Source organism: Mesoplodon mirus (genome assembly GCF_964341445.2).
Source record: "Mesoplodon mirus genome assembly, chromosome: 1".
In the NCBI taxonomy this organism is placed as follows: domain Eukaryota; kingdom Metazoa; phylum Chordata; class Mammalia; order Artiodactyla; family Ziphiidae; genus Mesoplodon; species Mesoplodon mirus.
Genome location: NC_138976.1, coordinates 217,300,934 through 217,323,328, shown reverse-complemented (window position 1 = coordinate 217,323,328; position 22,395 = coordinate 217,300,934). Strand labels below are relative to the sequence as shown.

The following is a 22,395-nucleotide window of genomic DNA, read 5'->3' as shown; positions in this document are numbered from 1 at the left end:
TATGATACATGACATGCCCATGAACTCTGCTTAGAGGCCGCTGAGCGCCAAGACATACGCACAGGTACACAGAGGTTCATGGATCTATACATAGCGCAGAAATGCCTGCCCGGAAGAATATGTGCATGTGCCTGTGCCCGTGCAGAGACAGGTGTGCACGCGTGCAGGATGCACAAGGAGAACTCGCACACACGCGCTCACGCACAGCCACGAGCAGATGGCCCCAGAGACCGCCCGCAGGGTGTGCAGCGGCCAGGGCCGCAACCACTCCTTTCAGTGGCTACTCCCCGCCCGGGACTCCCCCCGCTCCGCCCAGCGCGCCCCCGCCGCCCGCCGCAGTCCGCGTACTCCCAGCCGGTCAGCCCTCGGCTCGCCCCGGTCTCCGCGCATCTCTGCATCTCTCCGAGGGCTCGGCTCGCTGGAGCGAGCAGGGGAGGGGACGGCCGCCGGCGCCCGAGGGCCCGAGGAGTCGCTCTCCGCAGCGGGCAGCTGGGGCCCTAGCTGCGGCAGCGGCTGCCTGTGGCGCCCGCGCGGGGTGGCCGAGCGTGGTGGGGCGGGAGCTCGCAGGCAGCATGGCGGGGCTGCGGGCCAGGCCGGGCTCGGGGCTCGGGCTGCTGGCGCTGTCCACGCTGGGCCTCTGCCTAATGCTGCAAGTCGGCGCCAAGAGGCCCCCCAAGACGCCCCCGTGCCCGCCCAGCTGCTCCTGCACCAGGGACACCGCCTTCTGCGTGGACTCTAAGGCAGTGCCCAGGAACCTGCCCTCCGAGGTCATCTCTCTGTGAGTGCTCTGGTCTGGGGTGGGGTGGGGTGGGAGAGCTTGAGAGGGGAGGAAGGCAAAAACCTGCTCTGGGAGTGGGTGGGGAGAACCCCTGCTCCACCTCTACAAAGTGTGGGGACCAGGAGGGCTCCAGGGGGTCCTCAGGACTGGAGATTCAAGGCATCAGCCCTGGCTGGGAGTTCTGCAGTCATGCAGGCTCAGCAGCGGTGGCTGGGAAAGCTGGTGTTTATGGCCAGGAATGAATCATCACCACCATCAGCATCAATGAGACCTACTGTGTGCAGGGCTCTGGACTTGGAGGGAGGGGGTTGTTTACATGAGCATGGGGGCCCCTGCCTGTGATGTCACACCAAGGACAGAAGGCTTCTTGTGGGGGAAGGGTGGCAGCAGGGGGAGGGGTGGAAGTGAGATACACTCCTACAGTGCCCTGGCACGGGTCTTGCCAGCCACTCTGCACGGGGCCAGCCAGCCTGTCACTTGCAGCCAGCGGCCTCAGGAACTAGACAGGCTGTGTGGTCCTTGAGAGCAAGATACTAATCCACCGCCCCCATCCCAGTGCCCCATCCCTCAACAGCACCCAGCACACGGTGGGTGTCTGGATGATGGAGAAGGTGCGGGTAATGGAACCTTGTTTGGGCTGAGGTCCTTAGTGCTCAGAGAAGCAGTAGGGGAGGATGATGAGGAAGGCAGGCAGCGAGCTTGTGAGAAGGGAAAGACAGCCTCAAGTTGGGGGAGGAGCCAGGTGACATGGGGAGTTTCCAGGGCGAGGGTATGCAGAAACCATGGCCCTGTCCACCTCGTGCCACCCCAGCAGAGTCTCTGCATACTCCCCTGGTACTGACTCAGGTGTCCCCTGCAGGACGCTGGTGAATGCTGCCTTTTCGGAGATCCAGGATGGAGCATTTTCCCACCTGCCACTGCTGCAGTTCCTGTATGGACAGAGCCTTGCTGAAGGAGGCTGGGGAGAGGGGCGGTGGGGTGGGCAGGGGAAGGGGACAGATCCTGGACTGGGGAGAGGGGAGAGGTTGTGAGTAGCCTTTGGAGGTTAAGAGGCAGGCGTCCCTTACTTTCTCTCCAATGGGAGAGCCACAAACAGTGAAGCAGCGGGGAGTCAGGAGGGATGCAGGGGGTAGCAGTTTGGGGGAAGGAAGGTGGGGGTCGCCCACAAAAGCAAAGAAGCGGGTATTTGGGGCCCAGTTCGGAATGGACTTTCCTCCTCTGCAGATCCCAAAGAATTGGGTGCAATAACTTAGGCTGGTGCCAGAGGGTGGACACTGCAGGGGAGAGAGCTCATCTTAGAGACAAGTGACCCCAGGGATCAGGTTCTGAAGAAAAAGCTGGGGGACTGAAAGGGAGGGAAGACGGGAGGGTCTGGAATTCTAAAAGGGGCTGCTTATGTTTGAAGCCCCAGTTGCAGGAGAGAATATATGTGGTTATCCTCAAACTTGCCATCCATCTGGGAGGGAGTGGAGAGAGCTGGGGTCAGGGTGGGAGACAGAACAGTGGGGAAGGACCCAGCTTGACAGGAGAGATCCGCCCCTGGCTGTTCTTACCCTAGGAGTAAAGGGACCCTGGGAGCTTCTGGGACCAGAGCAGGCTCCTGCCTGGACCTGCCGCCCAGGCTGCTCTGGGGTTCTCTGCTGGGGTCCCAAGGGTGGGAGGCATGGCCCGGGGGTGAGGCAGCCGGCTGGGGGCTGGTGCGGCAGGTGTGCCCTTGGAAGCTCTAATCCACCTTTGTCTCTGCAGGTTGCTCAATTCCAACAAGTTTACACTGATTGGAGACAATGCCTTCACAGGACTGTCTCACCTGCAGTACCTGTGAGTGGGAAGGAAAGGGGAATTGGGAAGTGGAAGGGAGGAGGGCTGAGGGGGAGGGGCAGTGAGGAGGGCTGGCGGGGGGGGGGTGAGGGGGTGAGAGCCCTTGAATCCTCTGACTGCAGGACCCAAGCAGAAGGTCATTTCATCCATCCCTCTGCCTAAACCATCCCGCCTGGGTGCCCTGTCACCACAGACTTAATGTCGTCAGATTCAGAATGGAAGCCTGTCTTAGGGTCATGGGCTGGAATCTAGGTGGGGCATGGGAAGTAGCTGGTCGAGGGCCTGGGATCCCGACTGGTGGCTGAGACAAGTTCTCATTTTCTCCAGCTTCATTGAGAATAATGACATCTGGGCACTTTCCAAGTTTACCTTCAGAGGACTCAAGTCTTTGACACACCTGTGAGTACATCACATTCGTACACCAGACCAAAGCCCCCTGTCTCCTGTTGACTTTGGCTTCGGTCACGATCTTCGTATGACCCAGGGGTCTCTCTTGCAGCTCACTGGCCAACAATAACCTGCAGACACTGCCTAGAGACATCTTTCGGCCCCTGGACATCCTGAGTGACTTGTAAGGCCTGAGTCCTACTTCTTTTGACAATGGCACAGAGGGACACGTCCCTGGAGGGAGGGGTGTGGGAGCCAGAATTGGGAAGATCATAAGGTCTTGACAGGCTGGGAGGGTTTGGGTTTGGGATGCGGAGAAGGCTAGATTGAGTTATATATAGATTGGTAGCCTTTCAAGTTGGGGTTCTTCAAGGCATCTGTGGGCCCTCTTAAAATGCACACGAGACGTTATGTATATGTTTTTTAAAACATGCGCTTTTAAAATCTATGTAAGATTTAAATCTACTTTAAAGTCTGATAGCATAGCCACAGTCGTTGATCAGTATTTCTACAAGAAAACAAAAGCCCTGGATTGTGGAAGGTTTGGGGGAATTGGGATGCAACAGATAATTGTGCAGGTCATACACTGCAAAAGGCACCTGGCCAAGGAGGCAAGTAGGGGATGAAACTCAGCCCGCACTCTGCTGGCCAAGCACGTGTCCACGGGGCTGCACCCACCCCAAGGGGAACATTTTCCTAACTGGCACAAAGATGCCACATGAGCAACCCACAGCAGCCTTGACAGTATCTACTTCTGAAAACCTAGATGGCCTGGGTGGGCAGAGCAGCTGGGAGCCTGTCCCTCTCTGTGTCCCCTCCATTACCCTCATGATCCAGGGACCTGCGGGGCAACTCGCTCAACTGTGACTGCAAGGTGAAGTGGCTGGTGGAGTGGCTGGCACACACGAACACCACGGTGGCGCCCATCTACTGCGCCAGCCCGCCCCGCTTCCAAGAGCACAAGGTGCAGGATCTGCCACTGCGGGAGTTCGACTGCATCACCACAGGTAGGAAGAAGGTGCCCCACCTCGGGCATCAGGCTGGGCCTCCCCAGGGAAGCTCCCAGCACTCTGCCTTGCCAGTCGAGTAACCCTCACCACCCAGAAAGCTCTTACCCTTCTCCCTAACCACCACCTCCCCCACCGCCCGACCCATCCCTGCAGATTTCGTGCTGTACCAGACCCTGTCCTTCCAAGCGGTGTCGGCCGAGCCCTTCCTTTACTCCAGTGACCTCTATTTGGCTTTGGCCCAGCCAGGAGTCAGCGCTTGCACCATCCTCAAGTGGGACTATGTTGAAAGGCAACTTCGAGACTATGATAGAATCCCAGGTATCTGCGCCTGGCCTGGGTGCGGTGGTCCTTATGGTGGGGTGGGCTCCATTGTTCCTCCTCATTGAGTTCCTATAGGTAGAAAGATAGATGAAACATGGTCTCTGCACATAAGAACTTTCTAGTCTGTGGGGGGAGGCTGACACATACACACATAACATCCAGATAATACGTAGGTGTTAGGAGGAAGATATGACCACGGTGCTCTGGGAGCACAAAGGAGAGGCCTACCCTGGGCAATCAAGGAAGGCTTCCTGGTGGAGTGGATGCCTAAGCTGAATCTTGAAGGATGAGGGAGAGGGAGGAGTGATATCCAGGACCCTGGCTTAAGTAACTGGACGGTGCCAGAGAACTAAGGAAGATATAGGAGTGGCCAGTGAGCTCAGTTTGGGATCCACTGAGTTTAAGCTGAGTCTAGAAGGCTGAGGGAGACTTAGCTAGGAGAAGAAATGTGGGAAGGGTATTCTGGCAGAAGGAACAGCATGAGCAAAGTCAAGAAGGTGTGCAACAGCTTAGCATGTGAGAGCATGCACGTGTAAACAATTAGCAGCTCACAGGATGACAGCGTAATGTTCAAGGTGGAGAGAGGCAGACGAGACCCGAGAGAGATGAGGACCAGGCCTTTGACAGGTTTTGAGCAGGTTTTGAGCAGAGTGTATGAATCAATCCAATCTGTATTTTGGAAAATTCCCTCTGTGAGCAGTGTGGAGAGTGCTAGGCATGAAGCAAGACAGGTGGGCACACCAGGAGGGGTTCAGCTGGAGCCTGGACTGGCACAGCAGCAGTGTGGATGGAGAGGTAGAATAAGGGGGGATTGAACTGACACAAAAGGAAACAGAAAGTTTAAATTGCCCTGTATCTATGAAAGAACTTGAAGTCGTTACATAAAAAACCCTTCTCCCGAAGAAGACTCCAGGGCCAGGTGGTGAATTCCATCAAACATTTAAGGAAGAAATAATACCAATCTTACACAAACTGTATGAGAAAGCAGAAGGGAGGGTTGACAGGACTTAGGGACTGGTCAGCGGTGGGTGAGGGAGAGGGCGGCAGTGTTGGGGATGGCTCCCAGGATTCAGGATGGGGTGACTGGGTGGAGCCACAGATTGAAATCAAGAACACAGGTTTGGGGGTAGATATAGAGCTCAGTCTTGGCCAGCCAGAGTTTGAGATGCTTGTGGGTGTGGGGGGAAGGAGGGTCTAAGCTGCTGCTCAGGAGCTGGGGGAGTCATCAGCATCTGGGTGCACAGACCAAGGCTGTGGAAAGGACTCAGGGCAGTGAGTGCCAGAGCCTGAGGCTCAGCACAGGCTTCCCTTGGGAAACAAGTGGGGTCACGAGGAGGAGGGTGGTGAAGCAGCTCTGGGAAGCAGGAGAGGAGAGGTCATGACTGGGGACACCAGGAGAGGCGAGAGTGTGTCCACACACGACTCCGGTGCCTGAGAAGGGGTCCGGGTAATCTGGTTGTGGTGCAGATGTTCTTGTACATAAAAGCCCTCTCGCAAGTGGGAGCTCTTGGGGGATTGTGTTTTCATACACAAGGCTCCAAGGCTCTGTTTACCTAGGCTTTGTCACCAGCTGTGGCTGTGTTCAAACTCTTTCTCCTTCCCCTGCCTCGACATTCGCCAGTGGGGTAGCTTTGGGCAAGTCACTAAGACTCCGAGCCTCAGTTACTTTCTGTGTGAAATTACAAAATAATAGGGTGTATTTCAGCGTGATTCATTGAGGCAATGTGTTCACACTTAGCACAGTGACTGTACACAATAAAAGTTCAATAATGGACATGACAGTTATACAATCGGTCGATATCTAGCAGCACCTACTTTGTGCTCAGTGTCAGCTTATATTTGAACCTTGGGGTCAAGAGCAAAGGGAGGGTGATGCTGAGATTGATTATTAGCTGTGAAACAATGAGAAAGCATTGAGCACCCAGTGGATATTCAGTGGGGAAAGAATACTTCCACCGTTGGAAGGGACCGACCCTCTTTTCTGAGGGTGTGGCGTGGGACAGGGGCTTGCGGGCCCCCTGACACTGCCTGACTCGCTTCCTTCCATCCTGCAGCCCCCTCTGCAGTGCACTGCAAGCCGATGGTGGTGGACAGCCAGCTGTATGTGGTGGTGGCCCAGTTGTTTGGTGGCTCTTACATTTACCACTGGGACCCCAACACCACGCGCTTCACCAAGCTGCAGGACATCGACCCTCAGCGCATACGCAAGCCCAATGACCTCGAGGCCTTCCGCATCGATGGCGACTGGTACTTTGCCGTGGCTGACAGCTCCAAGGCGGGGGCCACCAGCCTCTACCGCTGGCACCAGAACGGCTTCTACTCCCACCAGGCCCTGCATGCTTGGCACCGTGACACTGACCTGGAATTTGTAGACGGCGAGGGCAAGCCACGACTGATCGTGTCCAGCAGCTCCCAGGCCCCCATCATCTATCAGTGGAGTCGCACCCAGAAGCAGTTTGTGGCCCAGGGCGAGGTGACCCAGGTGCCTGATGCCCAGGCTGTGAAACACTTCCGCGCAGGTCGCGACAGCTACCTGTGCCTCAGCCGCTACATCGGCGACTCCAAGATCCTGCGCTGGGAGGGCACCCGCTTCTCCGAGGTGCAGGCGCTGCCCTCCAGGGGCTCGCTGGCCCTGCAGCCCTTCCTGGTGGGTGGCCGCCGCTACCTGGCCCTGGGCAGCGACTTCTCCTTCACACAGATCTACCAGTGGGATGAGGGGCGGCAGAAGTTTGTGCGGTTCCAGGAGCTGGCGGTGCAGGCCCCTCGGGCCTTCTGCTACATGCCTGCTGGGGACGCCCAGCTGCTCCTGGCCCCCAGCTTCAAGGGACAGACACTTGTGTACCGACACGTGGTGGTGGATCTCAGTGCCTAGAGGGGGTCCGAGGCCTCTGGGTTCCTCGGGCAGCACTGGAGGCTGGGTGGAGCCTCCGGGTGAGCAGCATGTTTGCCTGTGTGAAGACACACGTAGCCAACCTGCATACATGCCCTCACGTACACATCCCCCCTGGTGAGCATGGACTGTACCGTGGACTCTAGCCCAGGGATGCCACTTAATTTTCACTGTAATCAGCATGAAGTCTTGTATACGCACCAGACAACCCAGCCCCTGGTGCCCTCCCACATGTGGACGCCGGTTCACGCCACACCACATCTGCAGCCTCCCTTGCTCTGCTGCCTTCCCCATGCTCTGGCCCAGGGAGGTGTCCTGGGAGGGCTGGAGGCTGAACCGCTCCCTCCTGTTTTTCAGCTTATCCTTCTGGCCCTCTGGTCTTTCCTGTTGGTGCTCCAGGTGTCTGTTTACCTGCTCATGCTCTGCATTGCAGCCCATGGCCACATCCTTCATACTGCCGGGTGCACTCACCCACGCTACCCGCCTTCTGCACGCACACGTGGACACGGACAGACCCTCTCAGTTACACGCACACACACCTGTCTACACTCCCATCTCCATGTGCACACATGCAGATTCAGCGCTGCCTAAAGTGGGTCCCCTCTATGACCTTGCCTCTCTTCCTGGAGGGGCACAGAGTACCTGTCCTCCTCTGCTCAGCCCTGGTGTGCCCACCCTGCAGCTGAAAATGAGTGGAATGGTGGTGCCAACTTCTGGGCACCAGCTTGACCTCCTGGGGGCAAAGCCCCTCTGCCCGAAGCAATAACAACAGCTCCAGCAGACCCTGCCCTCTTCCCAGCGCTGCCTCAGTGCTTTACTGGAGTTTCCTTCTCTGACCCTGAATCCAGCTCCCTGGTGAACAGGAGACCACCCAGATGAAAGCCTTTCTGCTTTTCTTTCCTGTAGCTGCCCCAGCCTCAGACCAACCCCTGGTTCAGCCCCACCATTGGGATATGGACCCTGCGCTGTGTTGGCTCCTTTGGGTGCGTCCAACAGCTGGCCAAGCCAGGGTCGCTGCAAGCGCCTGAGGCATCTGGGCAGGTGCCAGGAGTGGAGCTGGGCTGAAGAGCATCCTGGGGGCCCTGGCGCCCCTCCAAACCACAGAGGCACACCCCAGGAGCACTGCCTTTCAGTGCAAGCTGAGTGCCGCAGGGGGGAGGGAGGGAGGGTCCTGTGGGAGCGGCACCTGGCAGCCAAGCTTCTGCTGCCCTCTGCTGTACGCTGGGAATAGAGGGCTCTGAGATGTTAGGCTGGTAGGGAAGGCACAGGGCGGGGAGTCTCTTCCCTGTGCCCAGACTGTGTGGGGACCTCCAGGTAGGAGGATGCCCAAGGGCACTTGGGGACAATGCTCTGATTCACTTATTTTATTTATTCACAAATAAAAAGTTTCCACCCCACTGACGGCTCTCAGGTATCCAATGGTGATGGTCAACAGCACCTGTTTCCTTAAGAACAGAGCTGTGTTGTCTTGCAGGGGGCCAGCATCAGCTTTCAGACCCCCTTCCTCCCTGCTCCCCTCCCTCTGAGCAGTAGGCACCCCAAAGTCAGCCGGTGCTGGGGTCAGGAGTTCATGGTGATGACGCTCGGGTGCTGGGTGAGTGTGACTAGTCTCCATCACCTGGGCCTGGCTCACGGTCAAGTGTTCCTTCTTGGAGATCACAGTCTTGGGGCCCGCTGAGACTGGAGGCTGTCCCTCGGTCAGGTCAAATCCAACCAACAGGGCCAAGGACAAGCTCAGCAGTCTGTCTCCTCTCCATCCCCCTCTGCTGGACAAATATGTGTCATCGCTGCCACCCTCCGCCCTAAGTGTGAGATTTCAAGCAAGTGGACTGATTTCTCCAAGCTGAGCTTCTCCTTCTGTAAAGTAAATAATAAAGCGTACTTTGTCCAATCCTGATTCTGCCACTTACTAGCTTGGAGGTCTCAACCATATTCCTTCGCCTATTTCTATCTCAGTTTCCTCATCTGGAAAATGTGGATAATCATGCTACCTATGTGAGAGGGTTAATGTGAGATTTGAATGCATTAGATTTATAATGTGTTAATATATGTAAGGCTTAGAATCATGTGTCTGGCACAGAACTAAGTTTTTTTTTTTTTGATTGTAGGACTTTAGGAGATACCCAGGTGGCTCAGAGAAGGCTGCTTTGTGGGCGAGGAGAAGGTTGATCTTTGGGGAGACCTGCTGTCTGTGGATTAGGGTTCCTGACCTATCTTCAGTCTCAGAGCCCCTGTACCCTACATCTTACCTTTAGCCTCAGATGCCCACTCCTCACAATAGGGAATCTCAGGTGATGTGTTTGGGTTTCCACCTCCTAAAACCACATTCACGTGCTCTTGCCTTAGCAGGTATCTCTTGGGACGCCCCAGCCACACTGTCCTGGGAATGCCTTCCTGCTTTTTCATATGGGGAATGGGCCCTCATGCTGTGCCAGGGAGAGGTTGCCAGGGAAAGAGGGTTGTGTCTCCCAGACATGTTGGCACTCTGTTGCCCAGTAGAAAGATAAACATCACTCTGTCACTCCCCCCAGGGCACCCCCCAGGGTTGGGAGACACTTCTCCCCCTGAATGGCCAGCTTTCTGCACGTGGGGAATGGAGCCCACCGTGTGCCTTCCTGGTCACCTGCCAGAGGCGGATCATCGTATGTCCAGAGAGCTGCTTAGCAACCCAGTGTAACTGGGTGACTGTGTCAACAGCTCAGGACCAATGGGCGTAAGAGGCAGAGTCCACTCACTCTGCCAAAGCCCAGGAGGGTGACCCCCTCAGCTGTCAGCCTCACGCCCCTCCATGCTCTCAGTAGCAGACCTCTGACATCTTGTCCCTTAGATTTTTCCAGGCACAGTCATAGGGACCAAGAGTCTCCATGTGAGAGACGGTCCCAGCTGGGTTGGCTTAGAGTGGGCACAGGGGAAGCTCCTCTCCAGCGAATGGGGGTTAAGCGAGGCCTGTGATGCTGAGGTCAGGTGACTCTGGAAGGCAGCGAAGGTGGGGGAAGGGAGGCAGTTCTGCAGCAGGTACCAAAGGCCCGAGGCTCACATGCACACAGTCAGCCCAGGTACCCTAACTTCTGGAGGAATGGATGTCCATTCCCTTTTCTGTACCCCCTGCTCCTCCTGAGCTGTCCAGAGGGTCAGTCATATCCTTTTGCTCCAAGGAGACAAGGATACTTTTCACCTTCATTACAATGTCTGTGTCCAGAGATGGATGGTGGCCGGGACCTTCCTGAGGGGATCCTAGCCCTGGGTGGTTCTTGTTCCTCCAAACTAGGGTGGGAGCTAGGGCCAGTGTGAGCAGGTGATTAGGCAGGGGGAGGGAGGCATCAGGGCCTTGGGGGAGTTTCTCTGTGGGCCAGTTTCACTGCAAGCTCTCCCACTCAGCAACACCAATAAAACTGATGATGCTAATTATGACTATGTAGTCACTGAGTGTTTATTTATTCCCAAGAAGCCTCCTTTCCCTCCATCATTAGCTATTCCATCCTTTTGATAGAAGGGGAGTGTTAACTGTGGCTCTAATAAAAAGTAGTAACTGCCCAAGTTTTCCACCCCCACGCTCTGGGCAGCTCTGCTGTCGCCCTCACCTCAGCCCTTCGAGGCAGAAGGGAAGCTGTGCGGGGTGTGGGGTGGGGGGTTGGGGGGATGATGCATTCCCCATTTTCAGAGGGAGGAATGAGGCACCTAGCAGAAGAGGTACAAAGAATGCAACCCCACGTGGAAAGTTGTAGAAGCAGCAAAGTTTGCCTTCTCTTTTTTTAAAATTACTTTTTATTGGAGTATAGTTGATTTACAACATTGTAAACCTTTTCTTTTGAGCCTCCCGCCTTCTTCCAGATACACACCTTCCTCCTAGAGGAGCTTTTCCATTCCCTGTCCCCTCCCAGGGCTGCCCTCAGAAGACTGATTAATCTAAGCATTTATTTATCGTTCACCATCAGGTGCCGTTGGGCAAGTTACTTTCCACCATTGAGCCTATTTCCTAAATGGTAAAAAAAAAAAAAAGGATCTTTGTAAAGATCAAGTCTCTGCGCTCAAAAATGCACTACAAAATGGCAGTCGTTGATACTGTTAAGCTCTCAGGAATATCTGTGCTCTTGACTCACGGAAATAGGTGGGATTTCAAACTTTTGGGGAAGAAGACATGGGGGGCTGGGGACTCCACCCAGAATCTTTCAAATCAGCCTGCCCAGGGATGTGGGCTCTGGAAAGGTATCCCAGAGAGAAGTCAACTCCTGAAGCCCACTCTTCAGCAGGGTGAGCGGGATGGGGGTGATGAGTCCCTCAGGTTCTCTCTCCTCCACCTCCTCCCCACTTTCCCTCTAGGTCACCTCAGCATCTTTGAGGCGCTTAGCGATCTCCCAACCAAGTGCTATAAGACCCGGATTTGCTGGCGCCCAGCCAAACCTCCTTCTAGTTCTCACCTGAGCCTCTAACGGTGGCGTCCACCCATCTCATGCCCATTCCCATTTCACAGAGGGGAAAAACGAGGCAAAAGAGGGGAGCTAGTGAAGATCCGCGAAAACTCTGGACTCCAGATTTCATTTCTTTCTTCCCCCGTCGCACCTTTTTAAAAAATTTATTTAATTTATTTATTTTTGGCTGCATTGGGTCTTCGTTGCTGCGCGCGGGCTTTCTCCAGTTGTGGCGAGCGGGGGCTACTCCTCGTTGCGGTGCGCGGGGTTCCCATTGCGGTGGCTTCTCTTGTTGCAGAGCATGGGCTCTAGACACGCAGGCTTTAGTAGTTGTGGCTCGCGGGCCCTAGAGCGCAGGAGTTGTGGCGCACGGGCTTACTTGCTTCGCGGCACGTGGGATGTTCGCGGACCAGGGCTTGAACCCGTGTTCCCTGTATCGGCAGGCGGATTCTTAACCACTGAACCAGTGGGGAAGTCCGCACCTTTTTGTTTCCGCTTCCTACCCCCAAATCTTTCCCGTTCGGAGGGCTACTCAACCTACGGGCCGCATCCACCAGTCGGAGGAGCATCGCCACTTTAAGGGGCAGGTCTCTCACCTCCCTGACCTCGCCCCGCCCCCTCCGCAGCCGCACTGCGCCTGCGCCACGCGCCGGAGACCTGGGGTTGGGCAGAGCCCAGTTCCGTGCAACTTTCAAGTGAGTTGCAAACTCCGCCTCGAGGCCGGTACAGGTGTCCTGGCGCACTGGGGCCGTAGGTACCTTCACGAACGCAGGCTGCGACCAGCCCCCACTGGCCCGGGACCCACAGAGCCCCCGGCAAGGGCCGAACGCCTGGTTCTCCGGGACAGGAAGTGCGGGTCGGAGCCGTAACTGCCCGAGCGACGGGGCGGAAGAGCGTGCCGGCCGGTACCGGCTCCCAACTCGGTTCCTGCTTGCCCCGGCCCGCTGGTCTCCCCATTCTTCAGGCTTCCAGCACTGCGGAGTTAGTGGGCGGTGGGCTCCGCCTCCACCAAGGGGCAGCCCGAGCGCCCCTGTGGTTCCCACACCTCCACTGTTAATCCCATCCCAGCGCAGGCGTGAGCGTCCCTCTGGGCGTCTTCCTGGAGGGATCTCCCTTCGCTCCCGAGACTGCAGGATGGTGTCCTGGATGATCTGTCGCCTGGTGGTGTGAGTATGGCCGCCCTAATACCCTCTCTATCCCTGGATGTCAGCCCGCCCCTGGGGTGGAAGCTGGGAATGTCTGGTGGAAAGGGGGGCTTCTTCTGAGCTATGTCACACATTTCCCCTCCCTCCAACATTCACCGCAAGGTTTAATGGACCTGCGGGCCTGCACAAGGCATTGAGCATCGTGTGCTTGTCTCCCCCGCACTCAAGCCTACTTGGCTGATGGCGACCCCCTGCAGTCACACACGTACTGCAGGCAGGTGAGTGGGACGGAGGACCACAGGCCGGCCAGCCGCCCCTTGGCAAACACAGGATGTGGCACGTTGTGGGCAGAGAATCCAGGTGCCGGCTTCCCATCTGAGCAGTCAGTCACGTGACTCACCACCCTGGGCCCAGCTTCCCCACTCTGTCCTACTCCTCACCTGGCTGGAATATCCTTGCCTGCAAGCTGGCAGTGCCAGGTCTGGTGGCCCTGGGCCTGATTGCACGTCCAGGGGAGGGAACAGCCTGGTGCTCTCATGGCTCAGAAGCCTGCCCCCCACTCACCTCGTGGAGTGGCTGTCTGTGCTCTGGCTGCATCATGCACCCATGGGCCACTCGTGCAGGCCTGGGCAGGCTTGGGATGTTTGTAAACAGCAGGGTGGGGAGGTGGCCTCCAGGGCACTGACTCAGGTGCAGGTTGTGCAAGCCAAGCAGGAAGAACAGGGTAGGCACTGCCACCTCGAACGTGGGGTGGGGGGGAGGCCGCCACCTGGCAGGGGCGTGGGGAGTGGCGCCCCTCACACTCTCCCTCTGCTTTGGGGGCTGCTCTTCAGGCTGGTGTTTGGGATGCTGTACCCAACTTATGCTTCCTACAAGGCTGTGAAGACCAAGAACATTCGTGAATATGTGAGTGCGGGGGTGGGTAGGAGGGCTCAGCTCAGGTGGGGGGAACCACAGCCTTGGGGATGTGGTAGGATTTGGCGAGGTGGGGGAATCCGAGCTGGCCTCCCTTTCCTCCAGGGGTATAATCTGGTGGCGTACCCTGGAGCAGAGTGGGTGTGGATGGAGGATGGGCTCTTGGGATTCTTTGCAGGATCTTGTGGGTGCAGCCTGTTGGGTGTGGGTACAGGAATGAGTGGCAGTTTCTCAGAGGCAACTTTCTAAGGCCAGCCAGGTGCCAGGGGAATGCAGTGGGACGGGCTTTCTGGAATCTCTGGGCTGGGTCAGCCCGGGACAGGGGATTTGGCACTGCAGGCTCAGCTGCTGGCCTCTGACCTCTCTGCCCGCCCCTCCCCGTCCAGGTTCGGTGGATGATGTACTGGATCGTCTTTGCACTCTTTATGGCAGTGGAGACCTTCACAGACATCTTTATTTCCTGGTATGGGCACTGGGGTTCTGTGGGCTGCGGGGAGGGGGTGGTCCTCCCTGGCCTGGCTCCCTGGCAGACCTTGCCCCCTCTGCTCTGACAGGTTCCCTTTCTACTACGAGATCAAGATGGCATTTGTGCTGTGGCTGCTTTCGCCCTATACCAAGGGGGCCAGCCTGCTTTACCGCAAGTTCGTCCACCCATCCTTGTCTCGCCATGAGAAGGTACCCCAGGGGGAGGCAGGGCGGGCAGTGTAGGAGTGGGTGTGAGGCGAAGAGCCCTGGACTTGCAGCTCAAGACACTGGGGACACCTAGGCTCTAACCCCAGTCCTGCTGCTGTTTAGCCATGGGGCCTTGACAGAGCCTAGGCTTCCTCCTCTTCTGGGAAAATCAAATGGGGACACATGTGATGAATGACCTTTTGGGGGTGTGAAACACCAGCTGGAAGTTGGTTTGGGGATGGTGGGGGGAGGCTGGAGCACGGCTGATCATTGAGGTGTAGGATCCGGCGAGTGGATGGGGAGCCCTGTGCTCTGTGGGTGGGGTGGGCTGGGAGGCGTGCCTCCCAGTGGTTTCTCTGGGCCACAGAGGAGTGACTAGGGCTGTGCGCCTGAGCTTTCCTCCCCCACCCCCCACTCTGTGTCCGCAGGAGATCGACACCTACATCGTGCAGGCCAAGGAGCGCAGCTACGAGACGGTGCTCAGCTTTGGGAAGCGGGGCCTCAACATTGCCGCCTCGGCTGCTGTGCAGGCAGCCACCAAGGTGCCCTGGGTTCCAGCCCTCCCCCATCCCCACCCCCACCCCCAGGGCCTTTTGAGTGAGTCCAGCTCTCTGTCAGGGAGCCGAGAGATCGCAGCTGTCCAGGCCGGGGGAACAGGGGCGAGAGGTGACAGGTGGGGTGTTGGCAGGAGCACAGAGCTGGAGGTTCAGACTTCCCTGGCTCTGACACTGACTGTGAGTGGCTGCTCTTGCACCCTAGGCCCTACCTCCTTGCTGGCGCCACAAAGGCACAGGGCTGGGAGGTTGCCGTGTTTCTTTCGATTCTGAGGCCTGTGCCCCAGGGATTGCTTGCAGGTCAGCCTTGATTTTCCTGGGCAGCTCCCCTGGTTGAGGCCCCTTCCTGCCAGGAGCCCTGCCCCCCCTCCGTCAGGTGGTGCAGCGGATCCCACTCTCTTGCAGAGTCAGGGCGCACTGGCCGGAAGGCTGCGGAGCTTCTCCATGCAGGACCTGCGCACCATCTCCGATGCCCCCGCCCCCACCTACCAGGATCCCCTCTACCTGGAGGACCAGGTACCCCACCGCAGGCCACCCATCGGTGAGTGGGCAGAGGAAGCCAGAGCTGTCCCGAGAGGGATGGCTTCCTCCAGGCAAGCTGTGGCTCCCCTCAGAGCCAGAGGAAAGCCTGGTTCAGCGGGCCCCAGGCCTTCAGACTGTGTCCGTGCCCAGCTTTGCCTCCCGGCCTCCCTCTCCTCCACAACAGGGTACCGGGCAGGGGGCCTGCAGGACAGTGACACCGAGGATGAGTGTTGGTCAGACACAGAAGTGGTCCCCCAGCCATCAGCGCGGCCCCGAGAGAAGCCTCTGGGCCGCACCCAGAGTCTGCGTGTGGTCAAGAGGAAGCCGCTGCTGCGGGAGGTCGGTGGTGAGGAAGGCACAAGGGAAGTGAGCTGCCCTGGTGGCCGCCTCAGCCCGGATCTCTCACGGTGTGCCTGCCCTCTCTCCCCACAGGGCACGTCGCGCTCCCTGAAGGTTCGGACGAGGAAAAAGACCACGCCTTCAGACATGGACAGCTAGGGTCTCCGGAGCCTGGCCCGGTCTTACCTCGTGCCCTGCAGGGCATTGGGACTGTTTGGAGGGGACCTCTGGCGGCATATCTGGCCTGCCTGCACCAGCTGCCCGGGTGCTGCCCTCCTGACTCTTGCTGTCGGTTACGGGCCACGTGTGGGGCTGCACCCCTGATGTACCAAAGCAGGCTGGCCTCAGGGTTCTATTTATTATCTTCCTCGCCCCTCTGCCTTCCCAGGTGTGGAACCAGAGCCCTCCCCAGACCCCTGAAAAACGAAACCCAAAGCTCACCCAGCTGTGTTCGTTCCTCCCTGTCCTTCAGAGTACTTCACAGCCTTCTCCAAGGCCATGTGTGTGTCCTGGTTGTATGATTTGTGTTGGTGAATGAGGCCAGGTTTGTGGAAGTTTTGATAAATAAATGCTCTGTAAAATGTAAAAGTGCTCGGTCTCTTCTGGTTTGTAGTCCCGGTCCTCACAGCACGTGTTATTCAACAGCCTGCCCCAGGCCAGTCTGGGCCTAGTGCTGAAAGGCCAGACAGACTGCCAGAGGGGCCCAGTGTTCTGGGGCAGATAGCCATCGACAGATTGTTGTGATGCGGCAAGGCAAGTACTATTAGGGAAAGCTCTTGGGGACCTCTGAGAACACGGATGGGAGAGTGGCGGGGTGGGGGGGTGGGGGGGCAGTCCAGAGTCTAAGAATGCAGGCCGGAGGGGATGGGATCAGGCCTTGACGGGAAGTAGAGACCAGTGGGAGCGAAGGTGTGGAGGGGCCCCAGGCAGCACGATAATCTCATGGGGATTAGCTAAAGCTGTGCGGAAGATTAGGGCTGTGGAGGCCGATTTCCTCCGAGGGCCTGCCAGGCCTCTAGGCGGCTCCCGGTGCATCGAGTTCGTAAACACTCAGGCTGACAGGAGCTTTGCACCTCTGCGGAGCGGCCGTGAGAGGGCAGCAGCTGCCAGGGTCTGGGCTGCCCCCAGCTTCCAGGTCAAGGAGGGCGGGGCTTGGAGGCTGGCTTGTCAGCTAGCTGGCTGGAGGGATGATGCAGAACTCTGGCCCGGCCTCCAAAGGCCCTCCCTGTTGCTCGTGGTCATTGGTCCTCAGCCAGTCCCATCCACGAATCTCCTCTGTGCTGAGACCCAGGCTGTGGGCTGGCTCCACTCCATCCCCTACTCTAACCCCTGGGGCAGCCAGTGCCCAGCCCTACCCTCTCCTGCCCCTGGATGCTGGTCTCACTGTACTGTCCCCGGGCTGCTCCCCTCTCCCACCCACATGCGTCCCCTTCTTTCCCGGATTAAGTGAAGAGATGGGTGAGAGTGTCGGCTAGGAAGAGGGGAGATGGGGTGGTCACCCGGCGTGACCTGAGGAGAGTGGATTAGCTCTGGGTATGGGGATTATCCGAGTTTATTTGGGGGAAGTAGTTAATCTGCTGGGTGGCTTAGCTCCTCGTGGATTGGTGTTCAATGACTTCCTATCTTGGTGTTCCCTTGCATCATGGGGTTGATTTATCTCTTCATTTATTCATTCAAAAATCTTTATTGAGCATCTCCCAGGTACCAGGCATGTTTCGAGAAACTGGGGATGCAAAGTCAAGTGAGAGCTAGCACCTAGAATGTGGCTGCCCCAGCAGGGGCTGCTCTGAGCCCCTGACATATATTAATTTAGTCCTCACAACAATCTCATGAGGTATATACTATTATTATAATCTCCATTTCACAAACGGGAAAACAGGCACCGAGAGGGCAAATAATTTGCCTGAGGTCACACAGCTAGTAAGTGGCAGATTTGGGCTTGGAAACCAGGCAGTCTGGCTCCAGAGTCAGTGTACTTAACCACTGTGCAGAACTAGAGCAAATGAGAAAGTTTCTTGCCTGGGAGGCAAGAAGAAGGAAACTAGCAGTTATCAAACATTGATTGTGGGGGACTTCCCTGGTGGCGCAGTGGTTAAGATTCCGCCTGCCAATGTAGGGGACACAGTTTCGTGCCCTGGTCCGGGAAGATCCCACGTGCTGCGGGGCAACTAAGCCCATGTGCCACAGCTACTGAACCTGCGCTCTAGAGCCCATGAGCCACAACTACTGAGCCCACGCACCTAGAGACCGTGCTCCGCAACAAGAGAAGCCACTGCAATGAGAAGCCTGCGCACCGCAACGAAGAGTAGCCCCTGCTTGTCTCAACTAGAGAAAGCCCGCATGCAGCAACAAAGACCCAACGCAGGCAAAAATAAATAAATAAATAAATTTATGAGAAAACAAAAAGAAGCATTGATTGTTTGTCTGACCTTGTGTTGGGCATTTTAAAGAGATGATTTCCTTAAATCCTCCTGTCAAGCCTGTCAGGTCGGGGTTATAGCCATTTTACAGATGGAAGAACTGAGACTTGGAGAAGTGAAGCAACTTGTCCATGATTGTGCTGCCTGTGGGTCAGGGCCCTGTCTCCTGATGCAAGTCTGCCCAGGAGTCGCCTTGGTGGGGGTGGAATGGCAGGATCCACACCCCTGAACCGAGAGAGAAAAACAGAGGAGTGTGTGATAAACGGACAAAATGAAATAAAAACTCAAAGCGGGGAGCAGCTGGGGGAGGCCTGAAGGTGCCGGCTGGTGAGGGAGTTTTCCTGGGAGCTGGGGCTTCACCAGCCTTCATTCCTTGGATGGGGCCTTACAGTGGCAAGCAGGGTCACTTGGGCCCCGGGGCTGAATTAGAGATGGTCCCTGATGGCTATCTTAGCCCCAGCCTCCTGGCTAGCCTGGCTGCCCCGCTGCTCCTATTTCTGTCTGCAGATCGCATCACTTTCATTCCAACATTGGCCTCCAGGCCTTTGCTGCACTGTATGCATCCCCTGTGCTCCCAAGAGTCTTCCATCCAGGCTGACACGGCCTTCCTTCATGATCTGCTTGCTCCAAGAACCCTCCCCTGACTCCAACCCCTCCTGAGGCTCCTGACATCTGGCCCACTCACCCTGTCCTGGGCGCACGATGCCGTGGGCTGTGCTCATGTGCCCATCGCCCCCTCTGATCCCTGACCAACCAGACTCCCCTAGACCCCAACTGCTTCTTGCTCCCCACCTCATCAGTCTGGACTCTCTCATGTCTCCATGCTTTTCTCCTGTCCCCCCAACACTCTGTCCTATTCCTATTTGCCCTCTGAACCCCACTCAGACATCACCTCCTCCAGGAAGCCCTCTGTAACCTTCCCTTTGGCCCCTTGGGGTTGATTGCTCATCTAGACCACGCTGTCTCTGTGCTTGCATGGGCTTCTATTTTTGCCTTGAGCACATCGTATTTCCCCCCCACACACTACATTGTGACTTCATAATGAATAGATTTGCGTCTTACTTTTGTATCCTGGCCCGGAGCAAATGGTGGTTTAGACCAAGTGAAATATTGTAGTACGTGGTGAAGGACTTAGTCTCTCATTTCTGAGCTAAGCATCACCCCCTCTGTGATGCTCCCCTGATTTTTCCAGGCTGGGACTGGAAGCACCTTGTTAACGTTTGTTAACATGCCAGACTCCAATCGTTACCTGCAGTGCCCAGTACAGGGCCTGACACCTAAGGTGCTTCAGGGAATGTTATCTGGTAAAAGAACATGGACCAAGTGAGCAGAAGCTCCTCGAGGCCGGGGATGACCTTGTACGTTCATCTTTGTACCCTGCATCTCCTTGGTGCCCATGACAGAGCCTCGAAAATGCCCAGGTCTCTGTAACACATGTTTGGTGAACGTCTGCTGCAGTTGTTTGGATTCCGAGACATCCTGGGGCAAGGAGAATTCCAAGTTCTGGACAAGCACATGTGATCCCGAGACTGGGGCATTGGGTGTGGGCTGGGCTTCCCTCAGAGCCTGCCCTGTCCCTCTGAGAATCACTGACACATCTGCCCAGCGCCATCTCCCTCTGCATGGGGTTACTGGCCCAGCCCATGCCCTCTCTGGCCTGGCCCCTAGGGGAAGGTTAGGCCTTGCTCTGGCCTACGCACGGCCCCCCCACCTTCTATTACCCACCAGTGTGCCCACTGCCTTCCCAGGCCGAATCACGCCGGGCACTGGTAGGGAGATGAAGAGCCTAGGCCAGCTCCCTTGGAAGCACGCACCTTTGCTTGGCCCGGGTACCAGCCCTGCTCGATTTGCGCTCATGCTGTCCTCCCCGTCCATCTTGCCTGCTTCTGAGGGACGCCCCCATTGTCTCCGAGTCCCCAGGTGCAGGTGGCCCTTCATTCCCAGCCCTCCCTTCTCCCTCCTCCCCGCAGCCCAGCTGTCCCTTGGACCTTTCTGGTGGCTCCTCTCTTTCCCTACCTCTTCGGCCCCTCCCGGTCGTGGTCCCCCTTCCCTACTCTGGCCTCCAGGTGCGCTAGCCCCACTGCTGCATTTTTCTCTGCCACTCTGGGCGGCAGCAGCGTGGTTAGCCTCTTGTTTCAACACAGCCCTGGCCCAGGCTGAGTTGGGGCATCGTGGCTGGCACTGCCCCACCCTTTAAAGGGGTGAGGAGGTGAGCACTCCGGCTCTCACCCCCTTGTCCCCCGCCCAGCATCAGGGACTGGGATGCCCTATAGCTGGGTAGGCGTAGAAGCCCCAGCAGGAGGATGAGGCCCGCTGCTTAGGAAATCCCGGGAGCCAGAGCTGGGTTACTAGGCAGAAGGTCCTGAGCCCGGGGCGAATGAGGTAGCTTTCTCTACCAGGGTGGCTGGATGGCAGGGGAGGGAAGGTTGGGCGGAAGGAGAAGGGGCATTGGTGAGGTGCAGACTGAGAAGAGGAACGAGGTCAGAGATGTGGGTGGGTGGGTGAGAGGGGAGGGGGCATCTGCCGCAGAGCTTCCTCCTGGCTCCAGAAGCATCTCCACACTTCCCTGCCTCTGCCCCTCTCCCCAGGTCCTAGGAGAATTCTCCCCGTTATTCCCCCCTCCCCCATGCCCCCGCCCCAGGCGTTGCCACAAGGGTGGGGGTGGGGTGGGGGGAGGCCAGCCTCAGCTGTCTGAAGGATGGAGGGGCTGGGGAAGTAGGGCTAGGTGCCCAGACGGCCGCGTGTGTGGGAGGGGATGTCCTCAGATGCCCTCCACCCGGCAGTCCCCGCTCTGACGTGTGGGTGCCCCCCCTCTCCCTGCCCGGATTAGTGGCAGCTTGGCCTGACTCTCCGGGGCTCCTTTCCCCGCCCCCGCCTGCTGCCCTCCCCTGGGCAGGGGGCTACTCCGCCCGAAGGGCACTTGTGCTTGCCCAGGTAAGGGGCTCTGGGGACAGCGTGAGGGCAGCTGGCTCATGAGTGCTGCTGCGCGTGTCAGTGGGAATGTGTGTATCAGTGTGTGTGTGTCAGTGCTCTTGAGGGGTCGTTGCGGGGCCGGAGCGGACCCACGCGTGTCTGGGGGTGCTGGTCCGCTCGCCTCTGTCCACGGATCCGGCATTGTGTCCACACGTTGCGTGGCTTTCCTTCTGTTTGTGTCTTTGTGTGGCTCCCCAGATCCGCTCTGTCCTCAGGCACAGAACAGCCGGCTACAAGGGCTCTGTGGGCCTGGGGCATGGGCTGTAGAGCAGGATGGGGAGCTGGGCGAGGGTGGAAAGGGGTTCCTTCCCCCACCACCCCAATCCCCCCACGACCCCCTGGGCATTTTAGGAGCCTGTCCTGAGAGTCCTGGTCTAGTCCAGAGACAGTGATCTGACAAAGGAGACTTGGCAAAGGGGGTGGGGGGAGGTGTCTGTCCCACTCCCCTGGGGCTGTCCCCATCCCCTCGGGGCCTGGACAGCCCAGGCTCCCACCCTGCCCTGCCCAGCCTCTTCTAGGCCTCAAGCCGCAGGAATCTCCCCCTGGAATCTCCCACAAGTTTTGGCTGCCAGAGGACACAGATGGGGGACTACAGGCACACCCCAGCCCTCCATCCACATCCTGGAGCCAGCCTGGGAGCGGAAGGCTGGGGCTTGGGGCTTGGGGCTTGGGGCCTACAGTCTGGGTTAGACCCTCCAGGATCACTTCCCCTGGCACACTCAGGTCCAGGCCACCCCTCAGGGGAGCTGGGGGAGGAAGGGAGTGTTAATAACTCAGTCATGTAAACAACCCCTACCAGCCTGCCCTGCCACAGAACCGGCCTCTGGGGGAAGGCGAAGGGGCCAGGAGAATCTATGCCAACATGACCAAAGTCTTGCCTGGTGCCGACCCCTTCAGGCCTCCTCTCCTCAGGACCCTTCCTCTTCTCCTCAACTGGTGAAAGGATCCCGGCCTCCCCTCCAGTCTCTTGGGAGGAAGGCTCCCTCCAGGCGGCCCTCATGGCTTCCTGCTCCAGGGATGGTAGTGTGACCTGGGACAAGGCTAGAGGCATCCAAAAATTCATCCCTTCGATGGAATGGGGGTGGGTGGGTGGTGCTCTCTGTCCCAGGCTGGGTGAAGGCAGGCCAAGGATGGCTTCCACAGGGAGGCAGGGGAGTCGCGGGGTGGGACGTGGGTGCCTGAGGGGAAGGGAAGCGCCTGTTGGGCGTGTGGGTTTCTGTGTGTGTCTGAATCTGTCTGTGT

The 22,395-nt window shown here is 57.7% G+C and overlaps 2 protein-coding genes across 2 annotated transcripts; both read left to right on the top strand.

Annotated features, from left to right (window-relative positions):
- Window positions 1-572: 572 nt before the first annotated feature.
- On the top strand, window positions 573-8,342 carry LGI3 (leucine rich repeat LGI family member 3; the record flags this gene model as incomplete). Its single annotated transcript, XM_082607018.1, has 8 exons — window positions 573-778; window positions 1,638-1,709; window positions 2,525-2,596; window positions 2,924-2,995; window positions 3,096-3,167; window positions 3,821-3,990; window positions 4,147-4,311; window positions 6,369-8,342. 8 exons carry the CDS (start codon window positions 573-575, stop codon window positions 7,184-7,186), a joined length of 1,647 nt encoding a protein of 548 aa, XP_082463144.1. The 3' UTR covers window positions 7,187-8,342.
- A 3,909-nt stretch (window positions 8,343-12,251) lies between these two features.
- REEP4 (receptor accessory protein 4) lies at window positions 12,252-16,348 on the top strand. Its single transcript, XM_082614108.1, has 9 exons — window positions 12,252-12,308; window positions 12,682-12,779; window positions 13,592-13,664; window positions 14,060-14,136; window positions 14,228-14,348; window positions 14,774-14,887; window positions 15,305-15,440; window positions 15,606-15,760; window positions 15,854-16,348. Exons 2-9 carry the CDS (start codon window positions 12,748-12,750, stop codon window positions 15,917-15,919), a joined length of 774 nt encoding a protein of 257 aa, XP_082470234.1. The 5' UTR covers window positions 12,252-12,308; window positions 12,682-12,747; the 3' UTR covers window positions 15,920-16,348.
- The last annotated feature ends 6,047 nt before the right edge of the window (window positions 16,349-22,395 follow it).